We start from the raw sequence: 18052 nt of genomic DNA, 5'->3' as shown, positions 1-18052 counted from the left end.
TTGGGGGAGTCAAAATGACATACTGATTTTCAACTGTATGTGGGGTCAGTGCCCCTAACCTCCCGTGTTGTTCAAGAGTCAACTGCATATGCATTTTAGGTAGTATGAAGCTGCTTACCTCAATGCGGGAGGGTAAAAAGAGTTGTGCAATAGATGAATGCTCCCATGGAGCATTTCTTGTCCTATTTGATAAACAACATTCTCCACTGTGATGCTTCACTCATATTCTGATACAACTCGTAGGCACTAACCCAAAGGTGTTATTTCCAAGTGAGTAAAAAAACTATTTTAATTCCGAATGCCTGAGAGACATCACGGTTTTGTTTTGTTTTACATTTTCACTTTCACAACATATAAAAGAAATGATAAGAATAATACACACCAATCTTTTTTGACTCGGAGAAGTTGCAGGAGTTCTTTCACGCAGGTATCCTGAAAAATCTCATGCATAGACCTCACCTCATCAACTTTCTTGAAAAACGTTGCTGCCTTCCTTGGAGAACGACATTATTTTGCTCTGATTGTTAGAAGCTCCATGTCAAATTCCAAAGTCCAATGGATGGCCTAATTCGTGATGACCTTAGAATGTGGTGGTACAAGCATTCATGTAAACATCACAGGAGGAAAACAATGTTCTTATCTTTTTTACTGAAAATTTGAGCCATAATGAAAACATTCTAGGTCATGAAAATATATATCCATAGCGGAGTAGCTATCTTGGTATCTCAACATGCTAATATAATGAGGTTGTTATCTTTGTTGCTGTTTTTTGCTTATCTGTTTGTTTTCTTCTCAAACATGCCTCAGAGTGATCTAAATCTGAATGATTGATATATTTCTACTTTTATTTCTGTTTTTATTTTTAACTATAGAGGTATGACCTGTGAGCTATATTATGACGTGATCAAATCCTGAAACAAAGCATTGCATTGAAAAATATCATCGTAGTATTACAAATGTTTCCAAATAAGCAAGGTTATCTAATTCAGTGCTCCCTGAATGGGAAGCCCTATTATTAAAGTTGTGTCAGAGTCTAATAAAGTGTATAAGAACTCACAGTTCTCCCCAGACCCTGCTCCCTGTGTAGGTGCATTGTATTTCCCTGGTAACTCTTGGGACTCACTTGCTACTCAAAAGATTTAGGGACTTCAACTTCTTGCAATGCTTTTACAGACAGATGATTTAAATAAACCATATAAATTTAAAAAAAAGAATTACAACTTCAGAAGTGGCCAAGGCAATGGCTCAGTTTCAATTTGAATTGAACATGTATGGTGCCCCTGGGTTAGACGTGAAGGGGTTAAATTACCTTTAATCTGGACATTTTCCTTTTAGCTTGACCAGAAATGTAACACACATCAATTCAATAGAAGTATTCTGGACTAGTCAAAATAAGTTTTATTATGGACATTTAGCAATATGGGGAAGGGGCATCTTATGACATAGAGTTAAGTAAAAATGCAGGAAATAAAAAAACACAATATTATCATACTACTATATCTGTTAGTTGTTTGACATGGGAAAATATGAAATAACTGCAATATTTATCAATGTGAGAATGCCTTAGCCACATAGAGTATATTGTACAATGAAAAATTATGCAACTGTAGGAAGTAATGAGGTGAACTTCTATGCAGTGACAAGGAAGTTTTTCAAAAACATCTCCTGTGAGAAAAAGAAAGTCTCAGAATGCTGCCTACATCATGATCATGTCTGTGGTTAAATGTTTATACATACATTTCTGGCTATGTACATATCATGGCCTTGTAATTTTGCGCCTCAAAATGTCAGCATTATCTATGAAAAAAACATGTGGAGGCAGAGAGAGAGCTAAGTAAGGATTTTTGATTTTCAAAATAAACTTCAGGAGGATCTAAGCAAATTTTGGATCTTTAACAAGATTATTAAATTACCAGTGAAACAAACAGACAAAACCCACATGAGACCCTGAATATATATCAGAAGAAAAAACATTAAGATTTGAGCAGTGTTAATTTTATCATATTTTATGTAATTTTATCATATTTTATGTAATTTTATATTTTATTCACCTTTTCCTATATCTTCCTATTTTTCTAAACTATTTGCTACTTTTACAAAGAGAAGATGTATCTAAACAATTAAAATATAAATATAGCTGAACAGTAAATTAGAACTTAAGACACTTGACTATATTAATTCTGATTGGTATTTTATTCATCTGAGTTGGTTCTAATGATGCCTTTATTTATTTCATCTCTCTAATGTATTTGTGAACTTCAGAATAATTTATCTTTGACCTCAGAGCCTTCAAGCTATGTGTGTATTTACTCCTCTTGTGGGAGAATTGAGATCTGTGATAAATTGGAGAATTCTTTCACTCCCAGGGTTTTCTGGGGTGGACGAGACTGTGTTATGATATACTTTATAATTTGGTAGGCAAGGGATGCCATTCAGTTTACTTTCTAATATACATTTTTGCAAGTTCTTTTTATACATTATAAAAATATTTTTGCAAATTATTTATAAATGTCTATGACCACAGTCTTTCTCATTGATATAACAGGCACACACCAATCAAATGCCAGAAGAACACAGAAAATTATCTGAGTAGGGACTTGGTGTATGCTTGTGTGTTTATGTGTGTGCATGTGTGAGATTAACACTTTCATTTTTGAATTAGCTCTCTGACTGAAAGTCATTCTTCCATTTTCCCCCTCAGCTATTATAAAAACTGCCCTTCCCAACATGGACAGAGAAGCCAAGGAGGAGTACCTGGTTGTTATCCAAGCCAAAGATATGGGTGGACACTCTGGTGGCCTGTCTGGGACCACGACACTTACAGTGACTCTTACTGATGTTAATGACAATCCTCCAAAATTTGCACAGAGTAAGTTAATTTCCTGCACTGGATGAGAATCTTGGTATGATGTTTCCATTTGAATTTATATTATAATTTTTAGCGATATTTAAAAACCTGACAGCAACTATTGAGTGGCTTATTATGTGCCAGGTATGGCATGATTTTGGTACTAAACTTATTCCCATTTTACAGATTACAAAGCAGTTGATACCTTTCCAAGTATCAAGCGTATAGTAAGTAAGAATTAGAACCAGTATGTCTGACTGCAAGCTGTGCACTCCTTTCTCTTTTGCCCGCTATTTCTCTTTTTGAAAGCTTGAGAAGGTGATGAAAATGAAGCTCAGATATTGCTCTATTATTAGCCCCATTTTTTTTAGAAAGGAAATCAAATCTCTAGTGCCCAAGGTAGGGAAGACAAATATGCAGTAGGCTTGCTGCAAAACGTACACTCCTTCTTCCTGCAACTGGGAGGACATCAGTAAGACTCCACTCTTCCCTGCTAAAGCCATACTCTGCCTTGGAAATTTCAACAGCATGCATTCTAGGCAGCCAACATGAAAGAATCAGGGAGACAATAATTATTTGGAAACTTTCTTTACTCTCATCGAACACTTTCTTCTGAGCATTTATTCAAGTAATATGACAGAGACATGATTTGATAAGGCCTTTCTGACATGGGGACTCTTGAATTGAGACATGAAAAAGTGAATACAATTAGTTGGAACAAGGTGAAGCCGTGGGAGGGAGGATGAACAGTGCAGCTAAAAAGGATGTTTAAAAGCCCTGTGTCTACATACTTATTATTATTATTATTATTTTTTAAGATGCCACATATAAGTAAGATCAGGCAGGACTTTTTTTCTTTTGATCTGGCTTATTTCACTTAACATAATATCCTCTAGGTTCATTCATGTTGTTGCAAATGACAGGATCTCCCTTTTAAAGGCTGAATAATATTTCGTTGTATAAATATACACCACAACTTTTTTAGCCATTCGTCTGTCAGTGGATACTTGGGTAATGTCCATTTCTTTGCTATTCTGAAGAATCCTGGAATGAACATGAAAGTGCAGACATCTTTCCAAGGCAGTGGCTTCTTTTATCAAAACATCATAGTGTACATCTTAAATATAGTCAATAATAAAACAAAAGAAGCTCTGTGGAAGGATGGTGTACAGCCCTGTATGGGAATGGAAATAATTTCACTGCAGCTAAAGCAGAGAGTGCCAGGGGAAAGTGCTGCAGCAAGAGTCTGGAGAGTTAGATTAGACTGAAATTAGCCATACTTGGATTCGAAAGCCATTTTAAGTATGAGGACCTTTACCCTAAGATCATTAGGAGGCCATTTAAAGATTTTAAATTACAGCTTGAGTGACAGGCTGTGGTTCCAGGGAAATTGGAAAGAAATTAAATTTGGCCTTCCTTCAATGTTTTTTTCTGCTTTGCAGCCAGTTAAAGAGTTATTTGCAATCATTCACATAAAAGGTGATGGTAGCCCTGGCAAGCAAGGGTGGTTGTGTTGGATGCAGAGAAAAGTGTATGGATGTGATGCATAGTTGAGTTACAGAGGATAAAAGTCTAAGGAAAGATTGCATTTTCAGTTGAGGAAGATAGATGATCATATTTCTAACACGAAAGATTAGATGCATGCTAGTGCTCTTCGTTGGTTAGAAAATACCATAGGAAATCTGTTTTTTAAAGAGTTAAAGGAGGGAAGGTGGGGGTGGGGAGAGACAGGGAGAGAGTGACAAAGAGAGAAATGTGTATGGAGCTTGAAAATGACACATTTGAGGTATCTTTGATGATTTATCTGAAGAAATTTCAAGCTAGAAAGGATAGAGGAGATGCATTTCCATTAAGAATTTTAGAATTTTTACATCTGGCAATTCATAAATCAGACAACAATGCAATCCTTTTAAACAAAATTATTGAAATGGAGAACACCATTTCTTCTACTCTTTCCCTCACTTTTTTTGCCTTTGCAGTTGCCATTACAGTGAATACTGCAAGATGCCATATTTCATTATAAGAAAATGATTATTCAATCCAATAGTGGCAGATCAATTTCAAACGTGTGCCTTTTCTTAGAGATAATAACTATCAACTATGATCACACTGATAGAGATGAGGAGCAGGCACAGAATAGGAATGGTTAAAAGAATGTTCCATTTGCTTGGCTTCCCAATACTCCCCATGTAGGACTAGCAGCACAGCGCGGCCCCTTGCTGTCTTATTTATTTAATAAGCATACCAAAAGGGATCATCTCAAACCTTACTTGGAATATACAGTTTGTGGAAAATGGAATCATTACACCAATTATGAGAAAACTGGGAGACTTTGCTTGAAGTGAGGATTTTCAGTGCCTACCTTGTGACAAAACTATTTGGAAAATGTTTCAATCCCCAGTCCTATAACTTCGTGATTCTAAGAGTGATGTTTTTATCCCATTGTTAAGTAAAGGGGTGTTAGTGCTAGAAGAAACCTTACTTTTATGTTGACTATAATGAGCCTTAGTTTATCCAAGTGTCTCAGTGGATTTGAGCTCAAATGAGAATTAGGTAATGTTCTCCAGATTTGATTTTTCCTTTTGGGTTTTTAAGTCATTAAATGTTTAATTTTCCCTTGTTGTGGTTGCAAGGAGACTAAAACTTTTTGGGTTTTTGAGTTTGGGTTCCCCAGAAACAGACCCTGAGACAAGAATTTGATTGTAAGTTTAACTTGGAGATGTGACCAATAAATGCCAGTGGAGAAAGGAGAGAGAGAGAGAGAAATAGCCCCCCCCCCCCCAAAAAAAAAAAGGTACATTTTTGAGTCAGTTACTACAGTGGGTTACTGGAACTTTATCTTATTGGAGAAACTCTGGACCATTGTAAAGAAGGAAAAGAAAAGAAAAAACTCAAAGTTATCCTACCACAGAATGGAGAGACCTAGAATTTTATATACTAACTCCTGTGAGTCTTTGAGGGCTGCTTCTGCAGGAGGCATTAATTTTCTGGCATTTCTGGCCTGACATTCAGTGGGCAAAATAGGTTCTAAAGGCCAGAAATAACCCTCAGGCAAAGAAATGCAGGAGTGGCAGTTAGATGTAAGACAGGTGTACACTACAGTAGCAATGGCCGGGGGTTATGACTGGGACACCAACAGCTTCCTCTAAACCAATGAAAGTGAGTGACAGCAGTATAACAACTAAAGTGACTTGAGTTAAAATGGACTAATGCCACTAATTAGACACACTTTATTGCCCCCATAGGAGAGTGAAGATACACTTGATTGTATTTTGCCTAGGCAGTGTTGAAGGCAGGATTTTTGTCTTTAGAGCAATGAGGACTTTAGCAACAAGAGGAGTGTTTCATGTGTCTGAACAGCTTGCTGCAGGGCACAGCAGAAGTTCAGTAATTGAATTTTATCAAAAATGGTCTAAAAGTCTGTAAATATAAAGGTAAGTTCAAAAGTGACTTCCAGTGTGTTACACATTGCATCTTTCTGTGCTGAAATTAGCTTAATATTTTATGTTGGCAACAACGAATATCCCATGGGCAGTAAATGTGATTATACAGCAAAAAGGAAAAAAATATACACATAGATTCCCTAATAGTCTTGATATAACTGCTCCAAATATACACTTGGTAAACATATGGTTGAGTAAGTTTCATATCTCAGAAGAGCCTTGAAAAGGGATCATGCCTTCTTCTGGGAACTGTTTTTCTCTGATTCAGTTAAAAGACTGAACATTCCACAAGGGAAATGGATATTTCTGTCTTTTCTATCACTTTATTGGTAGCATCTATAGGAATGCCCAGAACAAAGGAGGTGCCCAAAAGACATTTGCCATACGAATGAATGAATGTTTGGAATTTGTGTGACTCTCATTGTTTCTTCTCTTTTTAAAGGCCTGTATCACTTCTCAGTACCAGAAGACGTGGTTCTTGGCACTGCAATAGGAAGGGTGAAGGCCAATGATCAGGATATTGGTGAAAATGCACAGTCATCATATGACATCATTGATGGAGATGGAACAGCACTTTTTGAAATCACTTCTGATGCCCAGGCCCAGGATGGCATTATAAGGCTAAGAAAAGTAAGCTAAGGAAGCTTTTTTCCATCTTCAAAATATCTTGTTGAAACTTTTAAGTTTTAAAGTTAAGGGACTTGTGTGGACTTCCTGACAGAATTGTAGAGCTGGTAGATGTTTAGCTTTGAGCAGTAAGACAAGATAACTAGTACAGTCCTTTTGGCAACTCTTATCTCTTGGGCCCCCTTCACATTTCTGCTAAAGGTCTGGTAAACAGCTACCGTAATAGTGCTGGTCCTCCAACTTACCTATTACCCATAACCACAGGAATTTACTGACTTCTTGTACAGGGCACTTCAACTATGTGGGGAAGTCAATACCCTATGAAGGCAGCCCTCAACCAAAGGAGGAGAAAAATTGGTGGACAGTTACTATTGTTTGCAGAAACTATTCTGAGTCATATTGTTTAAGGTTGTAAAAGGATTCTCAGTAAGTACAGGCCTCAGTTGCCCACAGAGGTGACAAGTTCAGTGGCTTTTAGTCTTTCTGTATATAACTTTCCACATGTTTCAACTCTTGCTTCCTGAAATATCTTCCCCCAAAACACTGAAGCTTCCCAAGTCCTTATTGAAGGCTGTACTTTCATGGAAACAAAACAAAACAAAACAAAACAAAAAAACAAACAGGCAGAACATTCAGGTTCAGTTATCCTGGCTTTCTCTAGTGCCTGAAGGACAGGGCCAACCCTGCTACCATTGTATACTCCAAACTATGGCTCAGAGGTTTGAGCATTATGGGAAATGAATCTCATCGTTCCCTTGCTTCTGGATAGGGAGCTACCATTGAAAAAACAAACATCTCCATAACAAGTACAAATAATGTAGGAAAATTTGAGGCTGCTTTTGTTAGCAATCTCTTGTTTTTATGGTAGATGTAAAAAATTCTGTACAACATTTTCCATTTATAGTTCTCATCATAAAATCTACACTCATAAGAAATGTGTAGAACATAGTTCATTCTTTGTAGTCACAAAACACTTGCAAGGAAAATACTCTTTGATCCTCATCCTGATTATTTTCTTCAATATTGTTCTTCAAACCTTTGTCATCAAGTAGATCAAACTAGTTTTTAAATGGATTAGCTTCTTCTCAAATAAGGTAGTTGGTGGACCACACTGTTGGGAGTCAATAATTTTTTTCACTTTCTTCATCAGCATTATGTAGATATGACTGTAAGGTTACTATCTGAATCTCCATCATGTTACACAGAGACCTATTTCCAATGGTCTTGCTCTGAAAATTGCCCCCACTGAAGAGATCTTAACAATAGAGACCTAAAGTTTTCTGGATATTCTTTTTTATAAAAAATATTTTTAAAAATCAATTTTGGAAAGATGTCTACATTTATTTTAACTCTCTGTTGAGCAACGCTATCTTTCTACCAAAATCCTGGTTTGAGTTTAGCATTAACAACTACAAAACATTTAAAAAGCCATGTTTGAAATAAAGTAGAGTATAATATTTGAGTCAATTATTGAATAACCCAGAGCCACATTTTCCTTGACTAATGATTCCTAATGTCATTTTTATTGTTGTTATTCCCATTGTTTTTCCATAAAGTGCTGTTATAAACTGAAACAATTAGCCATTTACTTTATTTTTATTTGCTGTTATTCATAAACTTGGAAGCATATACTATACACCTTGACACCAAGTAAAATGTGTATTTTACCCTAGAGAACAGTGCGAAGGGGTTGTATTTCTACATTTATAGGACCTCTTTTTTGTCCAATAAAATTCTTGGGACACCAGAATGTGTCTGGGTTCATTGTCGTTATCTTGAGCTGGAATTAAGCAGAACATAATCTGTTATACTTAACAATGTTTGCGAAGAGTTTGAAATTGCAAAATTGTTACAGTAAAGGTGATTGGCAAATTGTGAATATGCTGATGTTGCATGATCTATTCATGGATGCATATGCCTAGTAATTTTAGAATAGATAGTAAAGTGAGTGCCTGCCTGGTTTACTAGAAAATATTGAAAAAAAAAAAAAAGGAGACAAGTTCCATTAGATCAGAATTCAAATGTAAAAACCAACACAATAGTTTGAAATAAGAATACATAATTAAGCTTGTACTAGGATTCTGAAAGAGTTCACTGGTGCCAGTTTGTCTTCTAGCTTATTTTTAAAAATCTTCATTGCCTATTTAAAGTTCTATTTCTTATGAGAAATTTGTAATGCAGATGTATACTATCTCTTTGAACCTCGACAGACTTGCATTCTTGAAATCTGAAGTATTATGAGTTGTCAAAAATCGGACTATAAAGGTGCTAATGCACGTGGGCTTCTGGCTTATTGAAGGCGACTTCTTTTTACCTAGCTTTACTTACCTAGGTCATTGACCAAAGTCTCTCAGAGTTTTAGGGAATGAAGTATTAATATGTCAGAAATATTGTCAGTAATGGTGCAATGAGGTAATTTCAAATTGCTTTTAAGTGGTTGGTGGGGGCACAATTAGATTCATTTATCTATTTATACAGCTCACATAATTTCTTCTTCTAAATATAAACACGAGTACATACATATGTATCGGTGCACATATTTCTTTACATGTCCACCTGCCTCATAGCATAAATTCATAATAGAGAGCCTCTAACAATGTCCTAAAAAATAATAAACCTCATTTTAACCACATGATCAGTAGAGTAGCAATGCTTTAAAGTGAAATCAGAAAATACTCTTTGTGGGGATTAGTGCTAAATTATGCTTTATAATGTCTCCTTGGACTAAACAATGATTATTTCTAGTTCTTTATATTTCACACTCTGTTGCAGAAATGATAAAATATTCTTCCCAGATAGAGATTGTGTTCGATGTCGCCTTATCTCCCACCAGCAGAGGCCCGATTAAGTGGCTGATTAGTATGCAGGTCATGCTGTCACTAATAAAATTTTATTATGACTCTGAAGTGAAATTTTGATGGCACAATTCTTGACTGTGAATATTTTGTGAATTCCAAGTGAAATGAGCAAAACAAAACAAAACAATAGGAGATTAGATTCACTGAGCTTGTATAATAAACAGATATCAATAAATGCCCATAAAATTTACAGGTTGAATCTGGGGGACTGGAGAGTGATCCCATTAAGGCTCACAAATGGGTTTAAATGCACATAACTTTTATCCATCAGCATTATACTCATTAGTTCTTGCTGCTGTGGTCATTAGTGAGAAGCATTTATCTTTGTCATTTCTTAACAGCCTCTGGACTTTGAGACCAAAAAATCCTATACGCTAAAGGTAGAGGCAGCCAATATCCATATTGACCCACGTTTCAGTGGCAGGGGGCCCTTTAAAGACACGGCGACAGTCAAAATCGTCGTTGAAGATGCTGATGAGCCTCCGGTCTTCTCTTCACCGACTTACCTCCTTGAAGTTCATGAAAATGCTGCTCTAAACTCCGTGATTGGGCAAGTGACTGCTCGTGACCCTGATATCACTTCCAGTCCTATAAGGTATTTTTCTTTTAAAAGGAATACTGGCTACTGCAAATGACAAGCAGATCAGTGAAAAATGCCTTTGCATGTACCTTCTGTGGGGCTGTCCTTGGGAATATGCTCACATGACCAAATAATGTTGGTTGGCACATTGTGTGTGTGTGTGCGTGTGTGTGTGGTGTGTGTACATGCACATGTGTGCCTACTAAGTGCTATATAGAGCCCAGAGCCAGGAACAATAAGATGAATACAGCTATTCCAGCTCTTAGAGAGCTCTATGAAAATGCAAAGTTGCAAATGTTTGCAATACATTTGGGTGGATCTTGTTATTTTTATGTTTTTGTTTGTTAGTGGTTTTTTTGTTTGTTTGTTTAGCTTTGGGGAAGCATTGCTAGTTTGTCCTCTGTCTCTTTTGACAGTTCTGGTGAATTATATTTTAGAATTTAGAGGCATGAGACCACTGTGTCAATGCATTAAGAGGCTCCTATCTTACTTCTGCATTTGGTGTTTGGCTTTGAAATTATTTTTTTATCACTTCTTGGACATTTCTGATAGGTCAGCGTATCTGGTTTGGTGTCTCCTAGATAAAAATCTTTCTCTGCCATTTCAAAAATACCCTCTGTTTATAGTTTTTCTGCTCAAAATTTTTCCCCAGGATGCGAAATGATTCTTTATTAAAGCTTTTCTGCCTTTTTTAGAAATGAAGCTCCGTTCGATTTTTTTTTCTGTTGTACCGTACACATCTTTTTTCTTTTTCCAGTCACCCAGATGACAGTACAGGTTCTCCAGCTAAATAGCTTTCTCCCGAAAGCACACTGAAAATCTATAACTTCTATGCTGGTCTCCAAGGGTGAAGTGTTGGCTAATGATGTGTTTTGAGTGTGGATTTCAAATATTGTCTTACAAATATTTGTTGCAAAATCAAGGAGATAGAGAGTGAGAAGTAGATGGAGGAATACAATTTTAAAGAATTGTCCAGCTGATTTCTGCGTTTGATGTCAGCTCATACCAAACCCTTTCAATTTACAAGTCACAAATAACTAGGGCAGACCTGCTTCCAATTACTTCATTTGGAGAAACCCTGGTAAAGTGAGTTATCTGTAGGTTTATTTATTCAATTTTTTAAAAAAGGTATTAAATTCCTGTTACTCACAAGGGTGCTGAGACTATGAGGCTGAGATTAAAACCTTGCAGGACAGTCAGCTCCCCAAATAAGTTGAATTTGTACAAAAATTATTTATAGACCCAGAAGAGAACTTTTTGTTTTTAAGCACAAATCATTTCTAAATTCAGAATAACAAATAAGACTACAGCCAATAAGGATGCAAAGAAGGCTTCCTGCAGAAGAGTCTAACCTCTAAGAAGATGAAACTTTACCTGGGGATTTGAGAAATGGTCCATTGGCCATTCTCAGTTCTAAAGAAATTTCACAAACTATAGACATATGCAAAGCCCTTTATTTGGCTAAGAAAATTGTATCTATTAATTGGCCAATGTTGAATGCAATGGGAGGAATATCCAAAAAAATAAATTTACATTGACATTAATTTCCTGAAAATATAGTGAAATTATGCAATGGCTTTACGCTGGAATGCTGACATTAATGGGGACAACGATATTTGTTGAGTGGATGAATCTGCCCTGTTCCTATGTTTCTCAATTTCCTCTGAAAGGAACTCAAAAAGGAGTAGTTGCCACATCCTTTACATCTCCAAGCAGGAGACAGAATGTGAAGGGAGTAAATGAGATTGGTTCAACTGAGAGACCAATCAGAGGACCAAATTTAGTGCTTGATTTGACAAGGTTTCTACTCTTGTCAGCCAGGAGCATGTAAGGGCTCTGGAGTCTGCCAAGCCAAGGGTCCGTAGGGAAAATAAGGGTTCAGATATCAGCACAATAATATAAATTCTCAACATGGACTACATGGTACCAGTGGGAATGGACCGGCTATGCAGAGACACGATCTTAATCATCTAGAGATGAGGCTTGAGGAACTTTCACGCCATAATAAGAGTAGCATCCTATTGGCAGAGCTAGCTATAAATCCAGGTTCATAGTTGTCCACATATGGTTGCACATTTTATAATCTATTCATTTTACTGATGTAAAAATGGAGATTTACTGATACTAATTCCAGTTCACAGGGAATCAAGCAAAGATTCTCATTGTAGTTGCTAGTTAGTATTATTGCTATTGCTACTTTTATTACTGTTAGTGGCAGGAAAGTTTGTGTAGAGGAAGTTTGAGGCTGTTTAGAAATAACTGTCCAGCTTAGAAGCATCTCATTTTCAGGAAAGCTAAAGGGGATTTGAGACTGTTTTTACCAGGAAGAGATGGACAGATAAAGCACTATTTGATGACACAGGCATATCTGTGCTTCTGATAGATGTCAGGCAAGTGCTAGTTCCTCGGCATCTATGGTTCTACCCAAAGAAGGGACGAATACTGTTTCAAAGCATTTACAGCAGCCTTTGATGTGTCATTCAGAAGAGGGAGCCCACACATTTTTGATTAAACCTGGCTTGGCTCCATGGGATGAGAACTTAAGAATCACAAACCATATTTTTCAACATCTGTTCTGCATTTCTACAGTCCTCTGCCCCCACCTCCACCCCAGTTGGATCATGGAGAGCAGCTTCCCTCTCTCTATGCACAATTGGTTAATTTCAGAAGAAAATTAAATTTTCTGACTAGCCAGAGCAATGCATAGTTCCTTATGAGTCTAGCAGACAGATTTAGAGCCATTTAACCTTTTTAGACAGAACCAGAGGATATGGATATTCAGGGAATTACTGGGTAACACATAGTTATGCATTATTTTCTCTTTAGGACTGTTGTATTTTATACACTGACAAGAATGTATCCATCTTTTAGGATAATGTTTAATTTGCTATCTAGCAAAAAACAGGCATTTATCCCAGCATCTGCCATGCTAAAACATACAGTTATTTGTCGGTTGGTTGGCTTCTCATGCGGTTCAATTTCTTTTTAGAGCACATTGTCAAGCTAGAAATATCATGTATTTTTGACTTCTTATACCTACTACTATATCTCTATCTGTATGTATATGTCTGTATATTCCTTTCCGGGGGAAAATGAAAACTGACATAAAGAAAAATCCATCCTCTTACCCTCTCACTTGCAGGAACATTAATTAGTTCCTTGCTACTTTCTGCAATACTGTCTTTCAGTAATGTAAAATAAAGTTGTGTAAATTATTTAAAATATAACATATTTTGAATTTAGAGAGACTAAGGTTGAAATCATATCACCACTACTTCCCAGTCGGAGAACTAGTCTCTGGAATTCTCTGAGATTCAGTTTTCTCCTCCGTATGGGATAATATCATCTTTCTCACAGTGTTAATGAGATGATTAAGTGACAATATTAAATAAAATATGTGGTAGCTAGTAGTGTTACCAGTTAATAAAAGGTAAGCCACCATCAATTTCACATCTTAAATGCAAATTAAAAACCTAAAACTTATTTTAGCAGAGATTCATCTAGGTGGCTGACTGTGTGCAGAATTCTGTGTTTTTTTTTTGACAGCTATAGGCTAAATAGTCTAATTGATCTCATTTAGTCTTATTTTCTCCTGCTACTGCTACGGATGTTGTTACTAGTGAGTGCTTAGTATATATCAGGACCTGTGCAATATATACTTGTTTCATTCTCTAACACCTCTAGTATATATATGTGGAGTCATTATGTTGCAGCTAAAGCTGGGTTCTTGTCACACAACAAGGAAAATTTAGGCACGCAGACACATTAAAGGGTGAGTAGGGCAGGATTTTATTGGGCAAAAAGGGAGGAAAAAAACAGCAAAGCAAGATAAGAGTCATGCTAACAGGCTCCCCACCTCACAGATCGAATCCTCCCGGTTAGGACACGGAACTGGAGACCAGGCTTCTCCCCCTGTCCTTGGCTCCACCCTGTTCCCCCAGTGCGCATGTAGACATGCTCAGACACAGCCCTGGGCGAGTTCCCTCATCTGCACAAAAGCATCTGATGTAAACGCTTGTGGGGCAGGCCGGAGATTCTCCAAGGGCCTTTTATCAGCTTAGGCATTTGCCTGTCTCAGTTATACCCATTTAAGAGATGTGAAACCTGAGGATTAAAGAACTAACTTGCCCAGTATCACACAAATAGTTAGAAGTGGAACTGGGGTGTACACTTGGGTCTTATGATGGTGCCATGCCTATCCCCAGTCCTTTCTTTTCCTTGTAATCTCTCTAACTCGTCAACTGGGCCTATAAGCTTTAGGATGACTGAGTAGGACCAATTATAATGGAAATAATTGACTATTCATCCTCTAAATGACCTCACTGAATATCAAGAAAGAAGAAAAATAAACCAAATCTGTGGAATTAACCAGAGTATAAATGCTGTGATCTTTGCTCATCTGCCTAGCCACCTGGTATGGGGTTTGTTATTATTGGTTGTGAACCAGATTGTGATGGGCAAGGTAAAGGAGAAAACAATGTTATTTTTATTTGATGAATCCGACACCATACTAAGCTCCTATTATGTATTATCTCACGTAATTCTTACAAATGACACCAAGAAATACTCAGTATGATTTCAGTTTTATAAAGAAGGAAACTTAAAAAGGATAAGCTTCCTGTACTTAGTGATATAGCACGTAAACGCAGGACGAGAGTTTAAATCCAAGTTTCTGCTTATCATTGGCCACTATACCTATGCACGCGCTTCTAGATTATGGATTCTTGAAAGTGGAATACGATGATGACAGTGGTGTTTATTGAGCCCATACTTCGTGACAGACACTCTGAAAAGTTGTTTTATGCAGCAAATTATTTATATTTAAGGTAAACATTCCTAGCCCAGAGCAGATACTAGAAATAAGTCAGTTCTTTCATGTAAATCTGCTATAGCCCAATTTTTTTTCCTTTCGTAAACTTGTTTCGAGTGTGTATTGGGTGTCACCATGGCTTTGAGATGGTATGTGATTGTTTCTAAGGAAATCACTTTCTATTGTTTCCCAAGCATTCACCTTGAATAAGGCTGCATGAGCTGCTTAAGTTAAAAGTGGAAATGATGGCCATTCAGTAGGCAGAGTAGGAGGTCAACATAAGATCATTGTGGCCACAGTGCTGTGTTGTCCTAATTCCTCTCTTGAATATAAATACCCACTCAACACAGAAGCATTGCATTTTTTTTTTCCTACTGGTATTCTGGCATTTTTATAATTCACCTGAGTTACCAGGGTGGCTGTTCATCAGCAATTCTCCTGAAAGCAGTCTTTATATTCATGATATCTAAGGATGCTAAAGTGAAAATATTTCATACTGTAGAAAACTTGGAATTAATTTAGATAGTAGATGGTGTATTGATTGATTCCCTCAGTCTTGCAATAACTCTCAATTTCGGTAAGGAGCATGTGTGTGTATGTGTGTGTGTTTGTGGTGTGTTTGTGTGTGTAAAGAGCACTTAATAAGCGATCCACTATCTTATAAGATTTATAGGTGCACAATATAGTATTATTAACAATAGGTGCTAAAGTATAATAAAAAAAATAGGTGCAACATTGTACAGCACATCTTTAGAACTTATTTATTTTGCGTAACTAAAACTTTATGCCTGTTGATTAGCAATGCCCCATTTTCTTTTTCCCCAGTCCCTGGCAACTGCAATCCTTCTCTCTGATTCTTTGGATTTGACTATTTTAGATACCTCATAAAAGCAGAATCATGTAGTATTTGTCCTTTCGTGACTGGCTTATATCTCTTAGTAGAATGTCCTTCGTTCATTCATGTTGTTGCGTATTGCAGGATCTCCTTGTTTTTAAAGGCTGAATAGTGTTTCGATGTCTCTCTATACCACATTTTCTTTATCCATTCATCAATGAACGTTTAGGTTGTTTTCCCATTTTGGCTATTGTAAATGCAATGAACATAGGAGTGCTAATATCTTTTTAATATCTTGATTTCAATTATTTGGGATAAATACTCAGAAGTGAGATTTCTGAATCATATAGTGATTCTGTTTTTAAGTTTTTGAGGAACCTCCATACTGTTTTCCATAACAGCTCCACCATTTTGCATTCCCACCAACAGCGTGTAAGAACCTAGTATTTTTAAATAATTAAAACTTGCTTCATTTAATTCTTGCACTCTCATGGCCAAATAAAAATTTGATTGTCCCCAATTTGAAAACAGCACATCGTCGAACACTTTCAAAAAACTCACTATACCTGCAAATTCAACTAATGGTAATTAATTCATTAAGTCGCATGTTCAGAAACTCATTCATTCACATTAATTCATTTATTCATTCATATATATTTTGACTGACATTTTGTCCAATTATTGTCAGCTGAACCTACATTTTGTCAAGAAATTTCTAGAAAGGCACAATATCTGTCTTTGTGAGCCTATAATACAGAGGTTGGCTGAATATCCCCAGAAAAACCAAAGCCCTTCACAGTTATCTAACTAGTCTTTTTTTTTTTTTTGAGACAGAGTCTCACTCTGTCACCCAGGCTGGAGTACAGTGGCACAATCTCGGCTCACTGCAACCTCAGCCTCTTGGGTTCAAGCAATTCTTCTGCCTTAGCCTCCTGAGTAGCTGGGAACACAGGCATGCACCACCATTCCTGGCTAATTTTTTGTATTTTTAATAGAGACGGGATTTCGCTACGTTGGCCAGGCTGGTCTCAAACTCCTAACCTTCTGATCCGCCCGCCTCGGCCTCCCAAAGTTCTTGGATTACAGGCATAAGCTACTGCTCCCAGCCTTATCTAACTAGTCTTTTATACATGCTCTCTGAAAATGGTAAACAAAATCAAATTGTAGAGCTTTACGGTCACATGGAGGAAAACCTTTCCTAATGAATTTTGAATAGAAGTTCATAGATATCCAAGGATGCCAATAATGTTAAAGTGAAAATATCTCACCCTGTAGAGAACCTTGTAGTAATTTGAAGGGTAGATTTTATTTATTGTTTTCTCACATTTTTATTCGCCCTTCATTTTCTGTCTTTCTCTCTCTCTCTCTCTCTTCTCTGACCATAAAGAAATTATTTGGGTAGAAAAAGGCTCCTTCTTTTCCTTAGAGGAATAATAAATAATATGTGATGCAGGGACCTTAGAATTCTGGAACTAGCAGAACTCAGATAATATTATTTATTAAAGCAGTTAGAGCAACCAGTGGAGCAATTAGAGGCAAAAAGCCGAAAACTTGTAGATGGAATTTTTGATACTCAAAGTGCATGCGAGAAAATATTAAAATGGTTTCTTTAGGCATAATAACAAAAGCTAGAATGAAATTAAGCAGTGAGAAAGAAACAGTTGGAGTTCAGTGAAATATAATAACTGATTCATAACTAAGGGGTTTATTTCATTATGTGTGGCTCTAAATAGCATCTTCACTTGCAATTGGTTCACAATTGTATCTTCCTATAAATTTTCCATACAGAGGCCTCAAACCATTGTTTACCAAAACATTTTTTATGATATAAAAGTGCATTTATGCCGTTTAAATTTGAAAAATAGATACACAGTCTTTCTCCAAGGGCAGCGAATCCCTAATGGAGCTCTAATAATCACTACTGGGACTAAAGATAGGGTGTCCGGGTCACTTTGAATTCCACGGTCTTTGCTATAGGACTTAACGGGTGAATTGCTAAGGTACATTGCACCCTCTAAGGGGAGAATGTAAGTAGCATCTTTGATTTTGGA

General features: G+C 36.7%; 1 protein-coding gene across 2 annotated transcripts in view; it reads left to right on the top strand.

The window, feature by feature from the left end:
• CDH8 (cadherin 8) overlaps positions 1 to 18052 on the top strand; it is a 383067-nt gene that overhangs the window by 212023 nt on the left and 152992 nt on the right. For both annotated transcript variants that reach the window (XM_054454633.2, XM_063655190.1), the window contains 3 exons: positions 2702 to 2869; positions 6734 to 6921; positions 10118 to 10371. In XM_054454633.2, the coding sequence (XP_054310608.2) occupies positions 2702 to 2869; positions 6734 to 6921; positions 10118 to 10371 (610 nt within the window). The remainder of the gene's footprint in view (positions 1 to 2701; positions 2870 to 6733; positions 6922 to 10117; positions 10372 to 18052) is intronic.

This window comes from Pongo pygmaeus, chromosome 18 (assembly GCF_028885625.2).
Source record: "Pongo pygmaeus isolate AG05252 chromosome 18, NHGRI_mPonPyg2-v2.0_pri, whole genome shotgun sequence".
Classification (NCBI taxonomy): domain Eukaryota; kingdom Metazoa; phylum Chordata; class Mammalia; order Primates; family Hominidae; genus Pongo; species Pongo pygmaeus.
Note: the sequence above shows the minus strand (reverse complement) of the source record. Positions and strands in the feature narration are given on the sequence as shown.